Here is a 17,500-nt window from a genome sequence, read left to right as displayed (position 1 = left end):
GTGTGAGTGTGTGTGTGTGTGTGGGGTGGTGTTAATTGCCTGTTGACCTTTCCCCCTGTGTAGATGTGGGGACGCTGCGAGCTGGTGTCGGTGTGTGTGTGTGTGTGAGTGTGTGTGTGTGTGTGAGTGTGTGTGTGTGTGTGAGTGTGTGTGTGTGTGTGGGGTGGTGTTAATTGCCTGTTGACCTTTCCCCCTGTGTAGATGTGGGGACGCTGCGAGCTGGTGTCGGTGTGTGTGTGTGTGTGTGTGTGTGTGAGTGTGTGTGTGTGTGTGAGTGTGTGTGTGTGTGTGAGTGTGTGTGAGTGTGTGTGTGTGTGTGAGTGTGTGTGTGTGTGTGAGTGTGTGTGAGTGTGTGTGTGTGTGTGTGTGTGTGTGTGTGTGTGTGAGTGTGTGTGTGTGTGTGTGTGTGAGTGTGTGTGTGTGTGTGAGTGTGTGTGTGTGTGTGAGTGTGTGTGTGTGTGTGTGTGTGAGTGTGAGTGTGTGTGTGTGTGTGGGGTGGTGTTAATTGCCTGTTGACCTTTCCCCCTGTGTAGATGTGGGGACGCTGCGAGCTGGTGTCGGTGTGTGTGTGTGTGTGAGTGTGTGTGTGTGTGTGAGTGTGTGTGTGTGTGTGAGTGTGTGTGTGTGTGTGTGTGTGTGTGAGTGTGAGTGTGTGTGTGTGTGTGGGGTGGTGTTAATTGCCTGTTGACCTTTCCCCCTGTGTAGATGTGGGGACGCTGCGAGCTGGTGTCGGTGTGTGTGTGTGTGTGAGTGTGTGTGTGTGTGTGAGTGTGTGTGTGTGTGTGTGTGTGTGAGTGTGAGTGTGTGTGTGTGTGTGGGGTGGTGTTAATTGCCTGTTGACCTTTCCCCCTGTGTAGATGTGGGGACGCTGCGAGCTGGTGTCGGTGTGTGTGCTGACGGTGGTGTTCTGGCTGCTCCCTGGTCGGGGTAAGTGATTCCTGTTCCTCCTGTGGTCATTGGGAGCTCAGAAATACATCAGGGAGACTGACCGATCCAGATAAACTCTGATTGTCTTTTCCCTCAGACACAACGACATTACCAACTCCAGAGACGGACAACACCCTGGAGATCTCCCTCAGTTACACCACGAGCGTTGGAAACGAATCGTTTGAGAATTCTACAGGTACCATTGTCATCTGGAGAAGGGACATGAACCAGGGAGACTCTCAGCTCCTCACTCTCTAATACCTCAGTTGGTTGATATTTCTCTCTGTCTCTCTTTCTCAGGAAAAGGCGTATTCTCGGAAGTTACAGAGGATTCTCCAACATGGAGTGGTATGCACTGGTTACAGACTCAGCTCCATTTGACTGGACAGGGGTCTGTGACCCCCCCACACGGTGACGGGACGGGGGTCTGTGTCTGTGATTCCCCCCACACGGTGACGGGACGGGGGTCTGTGTCTGTGATTCCCCCACACGGTGACGGGACGGGGGTCTGTGTCTGTGATTCCCCCACACGGTGACGGGACGGGGGTCTGTGTCTGTGATTCCCCCACACAGTGACGGGACGGGGGTCTGTGTCTGTGATTCCCCCACACGGTGACGGGACGTGGGTCTGTGTCTGTGATTCCCCCACACGGTGAGGGGACGGGGGTCTGTGTCTGTGAATCCCCCACACGGTGACAGGACGGGGGTCTGTGTCTGTGAATCCCCCACACGGTGACAGGACGGGGGTCTGTGTCTGTGATTCCCCCCCACACGGTGAGGGGACGGGGGTCTGTGTCTGTGATTCCCCCACACGGTGACGGGACGGGGGTCTGTGTCTGTGATTCCCCCCCACACGGTGAGGGGACGGGGGTCTGTGTCTGTGATTCCCCCACACAGTGACGGGACGGGGGTCTGTGTCTGTGATTCCCCCACACGGTGACGGGACGTGGGTCTGTGTCTGTGATTCCCCCACACGGTGACGGGACGGGGGTCTGTGTCTGCGATTCCCCCACACGGTGACAGGACGGGGGTCTGTGATTCCCCCACACGGTGACGGGACGGGGGTCTGTGTCTGTGATTCCCCCACACGGTGACGGGACGGGGGTCTGTGTCTGTGATTCCCCCACACGGTGAGGGGACGGGGGTCTGTGTCTGTGACCCCCCCACACGGTGACGGGACGGGGGTCTGTGTCTGTGATTCCCCCCACACGGTGACGGGACGGGGGTCTGTGTCTGTGACCCCCCCACACGGTGACGGGACGGGGGTCTGTGTCTGTGATTCCCCCACACGGTGACGGGACGGGGGTCTGTGTCTGTGACCCCCCCACACGGTGACGGGACGGGGTTCTGTGTCTGTGATTCCCCCACAGGGTGACGGGACGGGGGTCTGTGTCTGTGACCCCCCCACACGGTGACAGGACGGGGGTCTGTGTCTGTGATTCCCCCCCACACGGTGATGGGACGGGGGTCTGTGTCTGTGATTCCACCACACGGTGACGGGACGGGGGTCTGTGATTCCCCCACACGGTGACAGGACGGGGGACTGTGTCTGTGATTCCCCCACACGGTGACAGGACGGGGGACTGTGTCTGTGATTCCCCCACACGGTGACGGGACGGGAGTCTGTGTCTGTGATTCCCCCACACGGTGACGGGACGGGGGTCTGTGTCTGTGATTCCCCCACACGGTGACGGGACGGGGGTCTGTGTCTGTGATTCCCCCACACGGTGACGGGACGGGGGTCTGTGTCTGTGATTCCCCCACACGGTGACGGGACGGGGGTCTGTGATTCCCCCACACGGTGACGGGACGGGGGTCTGTGTCTGTGATTCCCCCACACGGTGACGGGACCGGGGTCTCTATCTGTGACTCCCTCACACGGTGACAGGACGGGGGTCTGTGTCTGTGATTCCCCCACACGGTGATGGGACAGGGGTCTGTGTTTGTGATTCCCCCCCACACGGTGACGGGACGGGGGTCTGTGTCTGTGATTCCCCCACACGGTGACGGGACCGGGGTCTCTATCTGTGACTCCCTCACACGGTGACAGGACGGGGGTCTGTGTCTGTGATTCCCCCACACGGTGACAGGACGGGGGTCTGTGTCTGTGATTCCCCCACACGGTGACGGGACGGGGGTCTGTGTCTGTGATTCCCCCACACGGTGACGGGACGGGGGTCTGTGTCTGTGATTCCCCCACACGGTGACAGGACGGGGGTCTGTGTCTGTAATTCCCCACACGGTAACAGGACGGGGGTCTGTGTCTGTGATTCCCCCACACGGTGACGGGACGGGGGTCTGTGTCTGTGATTCCCCCCCACACGGTGACGGGACGGGGGACTGTGTCTGTGATTCCCCCACACGGTGACGGGACGGGGGTCTGTGTCTGTGATTCCCCCACACGGTGACGGGACGGGGGTCTGTGTCTGTGACTCCCCCCCACACGGTGACAGGACGGGGGACTGTGTCTGTGATTCCCCCACACGGTGACGGGACGGGGGTCTGTGTCTGTGATTCCCCCACACGGTGAGGGGACGGGGGTCTGTGTCTGTGATTCCCCCACACGGTGAGGGGACGGGGGTCTGTGTCTGTGAATCCCCCCCACACGGTGACGGGACGGGGGTCTGGGTCTGTGATTCCCCCACACGGTGACAGGACGGGGGTCTGTGTCTGTGATTCCCCCACACGGTGACGGGACGGGGGTCTGTGTCTGTGACCCCCCCACACGGTGAGGGGACGGGGGTCTGTGTCTGTGATTCCCCCACACGGTGACGGGACGGGGGTCTGTGTCTGTGATTCCCCCACACGGTGACGGGACGGGGGACTGTGTCTGTGATTCCCCCACACGGTGACGGGACGGGGGTCTGTGTCTGTGATTCCCCCACACGGTGACGGGACGGGGGTCTGTGTCTGTGACTCCCTCACACGGTAACAGGACGGGGGTCTGTGTCTGTGATTCCCCACACGGTAACGGGACGGGGGTCTGTGTCTGTGATATCCCCACACGGTGACGGGACGGGGGTCTGTGTCTGTGATTCCCCCACACGGCGACAGGACGGGGGTCTGTGTCTGTGATTCCCCCCCCACACGGTGACGGGACGGGGGCCTGTGTCTGTGATTCCCCCACACGGGACAGGACGGGGGTCTGTGTCTGTGATTCCCCCACACGGTGATGGGACGGGGGTCTGTGTCTGTGATTCCCCCACACGGTGACGGGACGGGGGTCTGTGTCTGTGATTCCCCCCCACACGGTGACGGGACGGGGGTCTGTGTCTGTGATTCCCCCCCCACACGGTGACGGGACGGGGGTCTGTGTCTGTGATTCCCCCACACGGTGACGGGACGGGGGTCTGTGTCTGTGATTCCCCCACACGGTAACGGGACGGGGGTCTGTGTCTGTGATATCCCCACACGGTGACGGGACGGGGGTCTGTGTCTGTGATTCCCCCACACGGTGACAGGACGGGGGTCTGTGTCTGTGATTCCCCCACACGGTGACGGGACGGGGGGTCTGTGTCTGTGATTCCCCCACACGGTGACGGGACGGGGGTCTGTGTCTGTGATTCCCCCACACGGTAACGGGACGGGGGTCTGTGTCTGTGATATCCCCACACGGTGACGGGACGGGGGTCTGTGTCTGTGATTCCCCCACACGGTGACGGGACGGGGGTCTGTGTCTGTGATTCCCCCACACGGTGACGGGACGGGGGTCTGTGTCTGTGATTCCCCCACACGGTAACGGGACGGGGGTCTGTGTCTGTGATATCCCCACACGGTGACGGGACGGGGGTCTGTGTCTGTGATTCCCCCACACGGTGACAGGACGGGGGTCTGTGTCTGTGATTCCCTCACACGGTGACGGGACGGGGGGTCTGTGTCTGTGATTCCCCCACACGGTGACAGGGCGGGGGGTCTGTGTCTGTGACTCCCCCCGACACGGTGACAGGACGGGGGTCTTTGTCTGCGATTCCCCCACACGGTGACGGGACGGGGGTCTGTGTCTGTGATTCCCCCACACGGTGACAGGACGGGGGTCTGTGTCTGTGACTCCCTCACACGGTGACATGACGGGGGTCTGTGTCTGTGATTCCCCCCCACACGGTGACGGGACGGGGGTCTGTGTCTGTGATTCCCCCACACGGTGACGGGACGGGGGTCTGTGTCTGTGATTCCCCCACACGGTGACAGGACGGGGGTCTGTGTCTGCGATTCCCCCACATGGTGACAGGACGGGGGTCTGTGTCTGTGATTCCCTCACACGGTGACAGGACGGGGGTCTGTGTCTGTGATTCCCCCACACGGTGAGGGGACGGGGGTCTGTGTCTGTGATTCCCCCCCACACGGTGACGGGACAGGGGTCTGTGTCTGCGATTCCCCCCCACACGGTGACGGGACAGGGGTCTGTGTCTGCGATTCCCCCACACGGTGACAGGACGGGGGTCTGTGTCTGTGATTCCCCCACACGGTGACAGGACGGGGGTCTGTGTCTGTGATTCCCCCACATGGTGACGGGACGGGGGTCTGTGTCTGTGATTCCCCCACACGGTGACAGGACGGGGGTCTGTGTCTGTGACTCCCTCACACGGTGACATGACGGGGGTCTGTGTCTGTGATTCCCCCACACGGTGACGGGACGGGGGTCTGTGTCTGTGATTCCCCCACACGGTGACAGGACGGGGGTCTGTGTCTGTGACTCCCTCACACGGTGACATGACGGGGGTCTGTGTCTGTGATTCCCCCACACGGTGAAGGGACGGGGGTCTGTGTCTGTGATTCCCCCACACGGTGACAATACGGGGGTCTGTGTCTGTGATTCCCCCACACGGTGAAGGGACGGGGGTCTGTGTCTGTGATTCCCCCACACGGTGACAGGACGGCGGTCTGTGTCTGTGATTCCCCCACACGGTGACGGGACAGGGGTCTGTGTCTGTGATTCCCCCACACGGTGACGGGACGGGGGTCTGTGTCTGTGATTCCCCCACACGGTGACAGGACGGGGGTCTGTGTCTGTGATTCCCCCACACTGTGACGGTACGGGGGTCTGTGTCTGTGATTCCCCCACACGGTGATGGGACGGGGGTCTGTGTCTGTGATTCCCCCACACGGTGAGGGGACGGGGGTCTGTGTCTGTGATTCCCCCACACGGTGACGGGACGGGAGTCTGTGTCAGTGATTCCCCCACACGGTGACAGGACGGGGGTCTGTGTCTGTGATTACCCCCCACACGGTGAGGGGACGGGGGTCTGTGTCTGTGATTCCCCCACACTGTGACGGTACGGGGGTCTGTGTCTGTGATTCCCCCACACGGTGATGGGACGGGGGTCTGTGTCTGTGATTCCCCCACACGGTGAGGGGACGGGGGTCTGTGTCTGTGATTCCCCCACACGGTGACGGGACGGGAGTCTGTGTCAGTGATTCCCCCACACGGTGACAGGACGGGTGTCTGTGTCTGTGATTCCCCCACACGGTGACGGGACGGGGGTCTGTGTCTGTGATACCCCCACACGGTGACGGGACGGGGGTCTGTGTCTGTGATTCCCCCACACGGTGACGGGACGGGGGTCTGTGTCTGTGATTCCCCCACACGGTGACGGGACGGGGGTCTGTGTCTGTGATTCCCCCACACGGTGACAGGACGGGGGTCTGTGTCTGTGATTCCCCCACACGGTGACGGGATGGGGGTCTGTGATTCCCCCACACGGTGACGGGACGGGGGTCTGTGTCTATGATTCGCCCACTACCCCCCCCACACGATGACTGGACGGGGGTCTGTGTCTGTGATTCCCCCCCACACGGTGACGGGATGGGTGTCTGTGTCTGTGATTCCCCCACACGGTGAGGGGACGGGGGGTCTGTGTCTGTGATTCCCCCACACGGTGAGGGGACGGGGGTCTGTGTCTGTGATTCCCCCACACGGTGACAGGACGGGGGTCTGTGTCTGTGATTCCCCCACACGGTGAGGGGACGGGGGTCTGTGTCTGTGATTCCCCCACACGGTGAGGGGACGGGGGTCTGTGTCTGTGATTCCCCCACACGGTGACGGGACGGGGGTCTGTGTCTGTGATTCCCCCCCACACGGTGACGGGACGGGGGTCTGTGTCTGTGATTCCCCCACACGGTGATGGGACGGGTGTCTGGGTCTGTGATTCCCCCACACGGTGATGGGACGGGTGTCTGGGTCTGTGATTCCCCCACACGGTACAGGACGGGGGTCTGTGTCTGTGATTCCCCCACACGGTGACGGGACGGGGGTCAGTGTCTGTGATTCCCCCACACGGTGACGGGACGGGGGTCTGTGTCTGTGATTCCCCCACACGGTGATGGGACGGGTGTCTGGGTCTGTGATTCCCCCACACGGTGACAGGACGGGGGTCTGTGTCTGTGATTCCCCCACACGGTGACAGGACAGGGGTCTGTGTCTGTGACTCCCCCACACGGTGACGGGACGGGGGTCTGTGTCTGTGATTCCCCCACACGGTGATGGGACGGGGTCTGTGTCTGTGATTCCCCCACACGGTGACGGGACGGGGGTCTGTGTCTGTGACTCCCCCACACGGTGACAGGACGGGGATCTGTGTCTGTGATTCCCCCACATGGTGACGGGACGGGGGTCTGTGTCTGTGATTCCCCCACACGGTGAGGGGACGGGGGTCTGTGTCTGTGATTCCCCCACACGGTGAGGGGACGGGGGTCTGTGTCTGTGATTCCCCCACACGGTGACGGGACGGGGGTCTGTGTCTGTGATTCCCCCACACGGTGACAGGACGGGGGTCTGTGTCTGTGATTCCCCCACACGGTGACGGGACGGGGGTCTGTGTCTGTGATTCCCCCACACGGTGACGGGATGGGGGTCTGTGTCTGTGATTCCCCCACACGGTGACGGGACGGGGGTCTGTGTCTGTGATTCCCCCACACGGTGACGGGATGGGGGTCTGTGTCTGTGATTCCCCCACACGGTGACGGGACGGGGGTCTGTGTCTGTGATTCCCCCACATGGTGACGGGACGGGGGTCTGTGTCTGTGATTCCCCCACACGGTGACAGGACGGGGATCTGTGTCTGTGATTCCCCCACACGGTGACAGGACGGGGGTCTGTGTCTGTGAGTCCCCCACACGGTGAGGGGACGGGGGTCTGTGTCTGTGATTCCCCCACACGGTGACGGGACGGGGGTCTGTGTCTGTGATTCCCCCCACACGGTGACGGGACGGGGGTCTGTGTCTGTGATTCCCCCACACGGTGACGGGACGGGGGTCTGTGTCTGTGATTCCCCCACACGGTGACGGGACGGGGTCTGTGTCTGTGATTCCCCACACGGTGACGGGACGGGGGTCTGTGTCTGTGATTCCCCCACATGCTGACGGGACGGGGGTCTGTGTCTGTGATTCCCCCACACGGGACAGGACGGGGGTCTGTGTCTGTGATTCACCCACACGGTGACAGGACGGGGGTCTGTGTCTGTGATTCCCCCACACGGTGACGGGACGGGGGTCTGTGTCTGTGATTCCCCCACACGGTGACGGGACGGGGGTCTGTGTCTGTGATTCCCCCCACACGGTGACAGGACAGGGGTCTGTGTCTGTGATTCCCCCACACGGTGACGGGACGGGGGTCTGTGTCTGTGATACCCCCACACGGTGACAGGACGGGGGTCTGTGTCTGTGACCCCCCCACACGGTGACGGGACGGGGGTCTGTGTCTGTGATTCCCCCACACGGTGACGGGACGGGGGACTGTGTCTGTGATTCACCCCCACGGTGACGGGACGGGGGTCTGTGTCTGTGATTCCCCCACACGGTGACGGGACTGGGGTCTGTGTCTGTGATTCCCCCACACGGTGACGGGACGGGGGTCTGTGTCTGCGATTCCCCCACACAGTGACGGGACTGGGGTCTGTGTCTGTGATTCACCCCCACGGTGACGGGACGGGGGTCTGTGTCTGTGATTCCCCCACACGGTGACGGGACTGGGGTCTGTGTCTGTGATTCACCCCCACGGTGACGGGACGGGGGTCTGTGTCTGTGACTCCCCCACACGGTGACAGGATGGGGGTCTGTGTCTATGATTCCCCACACGGTGACAGGACGCGGGTCTGTGTCTGTGATTCCCCCACACGGTGACAGGACGGGGGTCTGTGTCTGTGATTCCCCCACACGGTGACGGGACGGGGGTCTGTGTCTGTGATTCCCCCACACGGTGAGGGGACGGGGGTCTGTGTCTGTGATTCCCCCACACGGTGAGGGGACGGGGGTCTGTGTCTGTGATTCCCCCACACGGTGACGGGACGGGGGTCTGTGTCTGTGATTCCCCCACACGGTGACAGGACGGGGGTCTGTGTCTGTGATTCCCCCACACGGTGACGGGACGGGGGTCTGTGTCTGTGATTCCCCCACACGGTGACGGGATGGCGGTCTGTGTCTGTGATTCCCCCACACGGTGACGGGACGGGGGTCTGTGTCTGTGATTCCCCCACACGGTGACGGGACGGGGGTCTGTGTCTGTGATTCCCCCACACAGTGACGGGACGGGGGTCTGTGTCTGTGACTCCCCCACACGGTGACAGGATGGGGGTCTGTGTCTATGATTCCCCACACGGTGACAGGACGGGGGTCTGTGTCTGTGATTCCCCCACACGGTGACAGGACGGGGGTCTGTGTCTGTGATTCCCCCACACGGTGAGGGGACGGGGGTCTGTGTCTGTGAATCCCCCCCACACGGTGAGGGGACGGGGGTCTGTGTCTGTGACTCCCCCCCACATGGTGACGGGACGGGGGTCTGTGTCTGTGAATCCCCCACACGGTGACGGGACGGGGGTCTGTGTCTGTGAATCCCCCACACGGTGACGGGACGGGGGTCTGTGTCTGTGATTCCACATGGTTTGCATTACCTGACGTGTGTGAATTTCTTGTTGAAGATGCGGTGAATTTCCTGTCAGCCACAAGTGATGTTCTGATGGTCTCGGATGAATCCACACAGATGGGTAACTTTCTCGTTCTCTCCTGGGATTTGCCCTTCGTGGACTGACTGTGGTGTTGAAGTCTCTCCCTCCAGGTGCCCCTTGAGATCTTCAGCCGCATCTTGGGGTGGGGTACTCAGGATAATGCCTGGGGGATTAGTTTGTGTCAAATTGTCACAGAGTCACAGAGCTGTACAGCACAGAAACAGACCCTTCGGCCCATCCCGTCCATGCTGACCCAGATATCACAGAGTCACAGAGATGTACAGCACAGAAACAGACCCTTTGGCCCATCCCGTCCATGCTGACCCAGATATCCCAACCCAATCTAGTCCCACCTGCCAGCACCCGGCCCATATCCCTCCAAACCCCTTCCTATTCATGTCCCCATCCAGATGCCTTTTAAATGCTGTCATTGTACCAGCCTCCACCACATCCTCTGGCAGCTCATTCCATACACGTACCACCCTCTGGGTGAAAAAGTTGCCCCTTAGGTCCATTTTATATCTTTCCCCTCTCACCCTAAACCTATGCCCCTCTAGTTCTGGACTCCCCCACCCCAGGGAAAAGACCTTGTCTATTTACCCTATACATGTCCCTCATAATTTTATAAACCTCTATAAGGTCACCCCTCAGCCTCCGACGCTCCGGGGAAAACAGCCCCAGCCTGTTCAGCCTCTCCCTGTAGCTCAGACCCTCCAACCCTGGCAACATCCTTGTAAATCTTTTCTGAACCCTTTCAAGTTTCACAACATCTTTCCGATAGGAAGGAGACCAAAATTACACACAATATTCCAACAGTGGCCTAACCAATGTCCTGTACAGCCGCAACATGACCTCCCAACTCCTGTACTCAATACTCTGACCAATAAAGGAAAGCATACCAAACGCTGCCTTCACTATCCTATCGACCTGTGACTCCACTTTCAAGGAGCTATGAACCTGCACTCCAAGGTCTCTTTGTTCAGCAACACTCCCCAGGACCTTACCGTTAAGTGTATAAGTCCTGCTAAGGTTTGTTTTCCCAAAATGCAGCACCTCACATTTATCTGAATTAAACTCCATCTGCCACTTCTCAGCCCATTGGCCCATCTGGTCCAGATCCTGTTGTAATCTGAGGTAACCCTCTTCGCTGTCCACTACACCTCCAATTTTGGTGTCATATAACATAGAACATAGATCAATACAGCGCAGTACAGGCCCTTCGGCCCTCGATGTTGCGCCGATCCAAGCCCACCTAACCTACACTAACCCACTATCCTCCATATGCCTATCCAATGCCCGTTTAAATGCCCATAAAGAGGGAGAGTCCACCACTGATACTGGCAGGGCATTCCATGGACTCACGACTCGCTGAGTAAAGAATCTACCCCTAACATCTGTCCTATACCTACCACCCCTTAATTTAAAGCTGTGTCCCCTCGTAATAGCTGACTCCATACGTGGAAAAAGGTTCTCACTGTCAACCCTATCTAAACCCCTAATCATCTTGTACACCTCTATCAAGTCACCCCTAAACCTTCTTTTCTCCAATGAGAACAGCCCCAAGTGCCTCAGCCTTTCCTCATAGGATCTTCCTACCATACCAGGCAACATCCTGGTAAACCTCCTCTGTACCCGTTCCAGTGCCTCCACATCCTTCCTATAGTATGACGACCAAAACTGCACACAATACTCCAGATGCGGCCACACCAGAGTCTTATACAACTGCAACATGACCTCAGGACTCCGGAACTCAATTCCTCTACCAATAAAAGCCAGTACGCCATATGCCTTCTTCACTGCACTATTTACCTGGGTGGCAACTTTCAGAGATCTGTGTACATGGACACCAAGATCCCTCTGCTCTTCCACACTACCAAGTATCCGACCATTAGCCCAGTACCCCATCTTTTTGTTACTCATACCAAAGTGAATCACTTCACACTTACCCACATTGAACTCCATTTGCCACCTTTCTGCCCAGCTCTGCAGCTTATCTATATCCCGCTGTAACCTGACACATCCTTCCTCACTGTCTACAACTCCACCGACTTTGTTCAGAAACACTCCCTTGGACCTTCCCGTTAAGTGGATAAGTCCTGCTAAGTCCTGGATTTCTGCGATGGGTTTGGGAAGACAAGTCACAGCCGAGGCCCGGATGTGAAACCTGAGAAATTGGAACAGTAGGAGGCCACTCAGCCCCTCGCACCTGCTGCCCCATTCCATAGGCGATCCAACATTCCTCATTTCCCCTCGATCCCGAACCGATCTCAGCCTCCAGTTTCCACGGGGACTGTGTCCCCCACGGGTCTCCACAGAATCTGAAGAGAAACCATCCCCATTTCAGTGTGTAACTGGCGCCCCTTTATCCTGAGAGTATCCCCTCTGCTCCCAGCCTCTCCCCAGAGCAGGAACGCCCTTCCAAGTATTAATCCTGCCCAGCCCCGCAATAAGACCCTCCCCCCCAACCCGCCCCCACATTCTTCCCATCTCCAGGGAAGAGACTCCCCAGTCGGGAAGTGTGCGCAGCGTCCGAGGAGCAGGAGAGTCGATGTTTCGGGTATAAGCCCTTCATCAGGATTCTCCCGCCCCTCGGACGCTGCCTGACCTGCTGCGCTTTTCCAGCACCGCTCTCGGATCTCCAGCCCTCGGCAGCCCCCTCGCTTTCTGCTGAGCAGATTCCCAACTTTTTCCGGGCGTTGTTGGGGGGACATTCCATCTGTCCCGGGGACAACCCCACAGCCCCGTCTCTGAACTGCTTCCCGATAAAATGCTACCGTTCCCTGAGTGAGTGACCAAACTGCCCAGGGCTGCTCCAGTCGCAGACCCCCCCCCCCCCCAGTGCCTTGTACGGGCGCTCTGAGACTTCCCAGCTCTCCACGCCCCAGCGTTCCACCCGGAATTAGGTGGGATTAACCGATGGAACGTTGATCTGGGAACTAGAGCGGTCACACATTCCCATTGCACAACCGACACACTCAGTCGATGAGTCAATCGACACGGTTACAGTCACAGAGCCGTACAGCACAGAAACAGACCCTTCGGCCCATCCCCGTCCATGCTGACCCAGATATCACAGAGTCACAGAGCTGTACAGCACAGAAACAGACCCTTCGGCCCATCCCGTCCATGCTGTCCCAGATATCACAGAGTCACAGTGTCATATAGCACAGAAACAGGCCCTTCGGCCCATCCCATCCATGCTGACCCAGATATCACAGAGTCACAGAGCTGGACAGCACAGAAACAGACCCTTCGGCCCATCCCATCCATGCTGACCCAGATATCACAGAGTCACAGAGCTGTACAGCACAGAGACAGACCCTTCAGCCCATCCCGTCCATGCTGACCCAGATATCCTAATCCAATCTATCCCCATCTGCCAGCACCCGGCCCATATCCCCCCAAACCCCTTCCTATTCATGTCCCCATCCAGATGCCTTTTAAATGCTGTCATTGTACCAGCCTCCAGCACTTCCTCTGGCAGCTCATTCCATACACGTACCACCCTCTGGGGGAAAAAGTTGCCCCTTGGGTCCCTTTCCCCTCTCACCCTAAACCTATGCCCCTCTCGTTCTGGACTCCCCCACCCCCAGGGAAAAGACCTTGTCTATTTACCCTATCCATGTCCCTCATGATTTTATAAACCTCTATAAGGTCACCCCTCAGCCTCCGACGCTCCAGGGAAAACAGCCCCAGCCTGTTCAGCCTCTCCCTGTAGCTCAGACCCTCCAACCCTGGCAACACTTTGAACCGTCCCATTCCATTCTCTCCGCCCAGGAAGAGGGTGAGGAATACTTTCCAGGACACGGAGGCAGAGTGAGGGGCTTCCCCCCACCCCCAGCACGGGGTGGTAGTGAGATCACTCAGTCTCAGGAGGTGCTCCTTCCACAAATTAAAATCCCTCCTTTCACTTCCCACAGATCCTGCAGTCACCCCGTTCATGAGAACGGACACTACTCAGGACTCACAGACACAGACAGGTAAGACTGAGATAGGGAGGGGGTGTAGGGGCTGGAGGGGGTTACAGAGATAGGGAGGGGGTGTAGGGGCTGGAGGCGGTTACAGAGATAGGGAGGGGGTGTAAGGGCTGGAGGAGGGGAGGGTGATAGGGAGGGGGTGTAGGGACTGGAAGAGGGGAGGGTGGTAGAGAGGGGGTGTAGAGAAGAGGTTTTGGAAATGGAAGAGACGAACTTTGAACTGGAGCTGTGGAGGGAGAGAGTAGGTGACTGACTGTTTGGAGTCTGGTCTAGTGGTATAAGGGTTAGCTTTGGTGACACCCTGATAATGGGGGGGCAGCTGGACGTGGGTCAGAAGGTGATATGTTTGGGTGAAGCGACGATCTTGGGGTGCGTCTGGGTGCGGGCACATGATGGTCTTGTGGGTGTAATTATCGAGCTGATCAAAACATGGTGCCCATTCTACCAACAGGTGCTACAACCCAGGACATCACCAGCAAAGCAACTCCACGCCCGCTGCCCACTCACAAAGGGACAAGAGGTGATAGCCCACCGCAGTGGGGATGGGGAAGGAGGGTGGCTCAGGACCCCAGTGTCTTCCAGTCTTTGCCAGCACCAAGCTCACTGCAGGAGGGGCTGAATGGCCTCCTGTTCCTGTGTAACAGGCTGGTGGAGGGGGGCTGAATGGCCTCCTGTTCCTATGTAACAAGCTGCAGGAGGAGGGGACTGAATGGCCTCCTGTTCCTGTGTAACAGGCTGGAGGAGGAGGGGCTGAATGGCCTCCTGTTCCTGTGTATCAGGCTGGAGGAGGAGGGGCTGAATGGCCTCCTGTTCCTGTGTAACAGGCTGGAGGAGGAGGGGGCTGAATGGCCTCCTGTTCCTGTGTAACAGGCTGGAAGAGGAGGGGGCTGAATGGCCTCCTGTTCCTGTGTAACAGGCTGGAGGAGGAGGGGGCTGAATGGCCTCCTGTTCCTGTGTATCAGGCTGGAGGAGGAGGGGCTGAATGGCCTCCTGTTCCTGTGTAACAGGCTGGAAGAGGAGGGGGCTGAATGGCCTCCTGTTCCTGTGTAACAGGCTGGAGGAGGAGGGGGCTGAATGGCCTCCTGTTCCTGTGTGACAGGCTGGAGGAGGAGGGGGGGCTGAATGGCCTCCTGTTCCTGTGTAACAGGCTGGAGGAGGAGGGGGCTGAATGGCCTCCTGTTCCTGTCTGTCAGCCAGGGCTCCCTGATTGACCCCAAGCAGGGAGCCCAGATTCCTGAAGGTCCCCCAAACTCCGACCAATCTCTGTTACAAACATCACAGGAACTGCAATTGGAACAGACTGGGATCTGGGGAACGTTGGGGATTTCAATCGGGATTTTGATTAATTTTATGTTCATTTTCAGCTGCAGGGATTCAGCCCCCAGACCAAAGAGACAGATTTGAATATGGTTTGTATTCTTCTGGTTCAGAGACAGCGACAGGCCATTCTCTCAGGAGTTCAACCGATAGGGCACTGTCAGGGAGGGTCAGTGCTGAGGGAGTGCCACACTGTCGGAGGGTCAGTGCTGACGGAGTGGGCACTGTGGGAGGGTCAGTGCTGAGGGAGAGGGCACTGTCGGAGGGTCAGTGCTGAGGGAGTGGGCACTGTCGGAGGGTCAGTGCTGAGGGAGTGGGCACTGTCGGAGGGTCAGTGCTGAGGGAGTGGGCACTGTCGGAGGGTCAGTGCTGAGGGAGTGGGCCCTGTCGGAGGGTCAGTGCTGATGGAGTGGGCACTGTCGGAGGGTCAGTGATGAGGGAGTGGGCACTGTCGGAGGGTCAGTGCTAAAGGAGTGGGCACTGGCGGAGGGTCAGTGCTGAGGGAGTGGGCACTGTCGGAGGGTCAGTGCTGTGGGAATGGGCACTGTCGGAGGGTCAGTGCTGAGGGAGTGGGCACTGGCGGAGGGTCAGGTGCTGAGGGAGTGGGCACTGTCGGAGGGTCAGTGCTAAAGGAGTGGGCACTATCGGAGGGTCAGTGCTGAGGGAGTGGGCACTGTCGGAGGGTCAGTGCTGTGGGAATGGGCACTGTCGGAGGGTCAGTGCTGAGGGAATGGGCACTGTCGGAGGGTCAGTGCCGAGGGAGTGGGCACTGTCGGAGGGTCAGTGCTAAAGGAGTGGGCACTATCGGAGGGTCAGTGCTGAGGGAGTGGGCACTGTCGGAGGGTCAGTGCCGAGGGAGTGGGCACTGTCGGAGGGTCAATGCTGAGGGAGTGGGCACTGTCGGAGGGTCAGTGCTGAGGGAGTGCCGCACTGTCGGAGGGTCAGTGCTGAGGGAGTGCCGCACTGTCGGGGAGGGTCAGTGCTGAGGGGAGTGGGCACTGTAGGAGGGTCAGTGCTGAGGGAGTGGGCACTGTCGGAGGGTCAGTGCTGAGGGAGTGGGCACTGTCAGAGGGTCGGTGCTGAGGGAGTGGGCACTGTCGGAGGGTCAGTGCTGAGGGAGTGGGCACTGTCGGAGGGTCAGTGCTGAGGGAGTGGGCACTGAGTGTTCCTGTCGGTCTATCCAGTTCTGTGTGTCTCGGACGGTGAGGGGGGGGTTGATGCTAATTCCCATTTGCTCTCCCAGATTACGGACGGCTGAGGTACCAAGGCCTCGTCATCGCCTTCATCCTGTTCGTGGTTGGGATTCTGGTGCTTTTCTGTGAGTGTTCAACATTCACCTCCCCCTTCCCCCCGCCCCACATTCCTGCTTCACATCCCGAACTCTGTCACCCCCTCCAGCCCCTACACCCCCTCCCTATCTCTGTAACCCCCTCCAGCCCCTACACCCCCTCCCTATCTCTGTAACCCCCTCAAATCCCCAATCTCTCTCTCTCTTTCCCCCGAGTCACTCTTTTTTACTCTCTCCCTCTCTCTCCCAGTCTCTCATTTTCCCTCGTCTCTCCCTCTCTCTCTCTGTCTCTCTCTCTCCTTTTCCCAGTCTCTCTCTGTGTCACACTCTCCTTCCCCCAGTATTTCTCTCTCTCTCTCCTTCCCCCAGTATTTCTCACTCTTTCTCTCTCTCTCTCTCTCCTTCCCCCAGTATTTCTCTCTCTCTCTCTCTCTCTCTCCATCCCCCGGTATTTCTCTCTCTCTCTCTCTCTCTCTCTCTCTCTCTCTCCTTCCCCCGGTATTTCTCTCTCTCTCTCTCTCTCTCTCTCTCCTTCCCCCAGTATTTTCTCTCTCTCTCTCCTTCCCCCAGTATTTTTCTCTCTCTCTCTCCTTCCCCAGTATTTCTCTCTCTTTCTCTCTCTCTCTCTCCTTCCCCCAGTATTTCTCTCTCTCTCTCTCTCTCTCCTTCCCGCAGTATTTCTCTCTCTCTCTCTCTCTCTCCTTCCCCCAGTATTTCTCTCTCTCTCTCTCTCTCTCTCTCTCTCCTTCCCCAGTATTTCTCTCTCTCTCTCCTTCCCCCAGTATTTCTCTCTCTCTCTCTCCTTCCCCCAGTATTTCTCTCTCTCTCTCTCCTTCCCCCAGTATTTCTCTCTCTCTCTCCTTCCCCAGTATTTCTCTCTCTCTCTCTCTCCTTCCCCAGTATTTCTCTCTCTCTCTCTCTCCTTCCCCCAGTATTTCCCTCTCTCTCTCCTTCCCTCAGTATTTCTCTCTCTCTCTCTCCTTCCCTCAGTATTTCTCTCTCTCTCTCTCTCTCCTTCCCTCAGTATTTCTCTCTCTCTCTCTCTCTCCTTC

The 17,500-nt window shown here is 58.9% G+C and overlaps 1 protein-coding gene across 1 annotated transcript in view; it reads left to right on the top strand.

Moving 5' to 3' along the window:
• The window catches only part of LOC140473486 (uncharacterized), a 28,993-nt gene that overhangs the window by 8,993 nt on the left and 2,500 nt on the right, over positions 1-17,500 (top strand). Inside the window, exons 2-9 of the mRNA XM_072567612.1 lie at positions 858-927; positions 1,025-1,123; positions 1,228-1,275; positions 9,840-9,905; positions 13,787-13,846; positions 14,295-14,363; positions 15,208-15,252; positions 16,404-16,478. Coding sequence (XP_072423713.1) covers positions 858-927; positions 1,025-1,123; positions 1,228-1,275; positions 9,840-9,905; positions 13,787-13,846; positions 14,295-14,363; positions 15,208-15,252; positions 16,404-16,478 — 532 coding nt within the window. The remainder of the gene's footprint in view (positions 1-857; positions 928-1,024; positions 1,124-1,227; positions 1,276-9,839; positions 9,906-13,786; positions 13,847-14,294; positions 14,364-15,207; positions 15,253-16,403; positions 16,479-17,500) is intronic.

This window comes from Chiloscyllium punctatum, unplaced genomic scaffold (genome assembly GCF_047496795.1).
Source record: "Chiloscyllium punctatum isolate Juve2018m unplaced genomic scaffold, sChiPun1.3 scaffold_620, whole genome shotgun sequence".
Classification (NCBI taxonomy): domain Eukaryota; kingdom Metazoa; phylum Chordata; class Chondrichthyes; order Orectolobiformes; family Hemiscylliidae; genus Chiloscyllium; species Chiloscyllium punctatum.
Note: the sequence above shows the minus strand (reverse complement) of the source record. Positions and strands in the feature narration are given on the sequence as shown.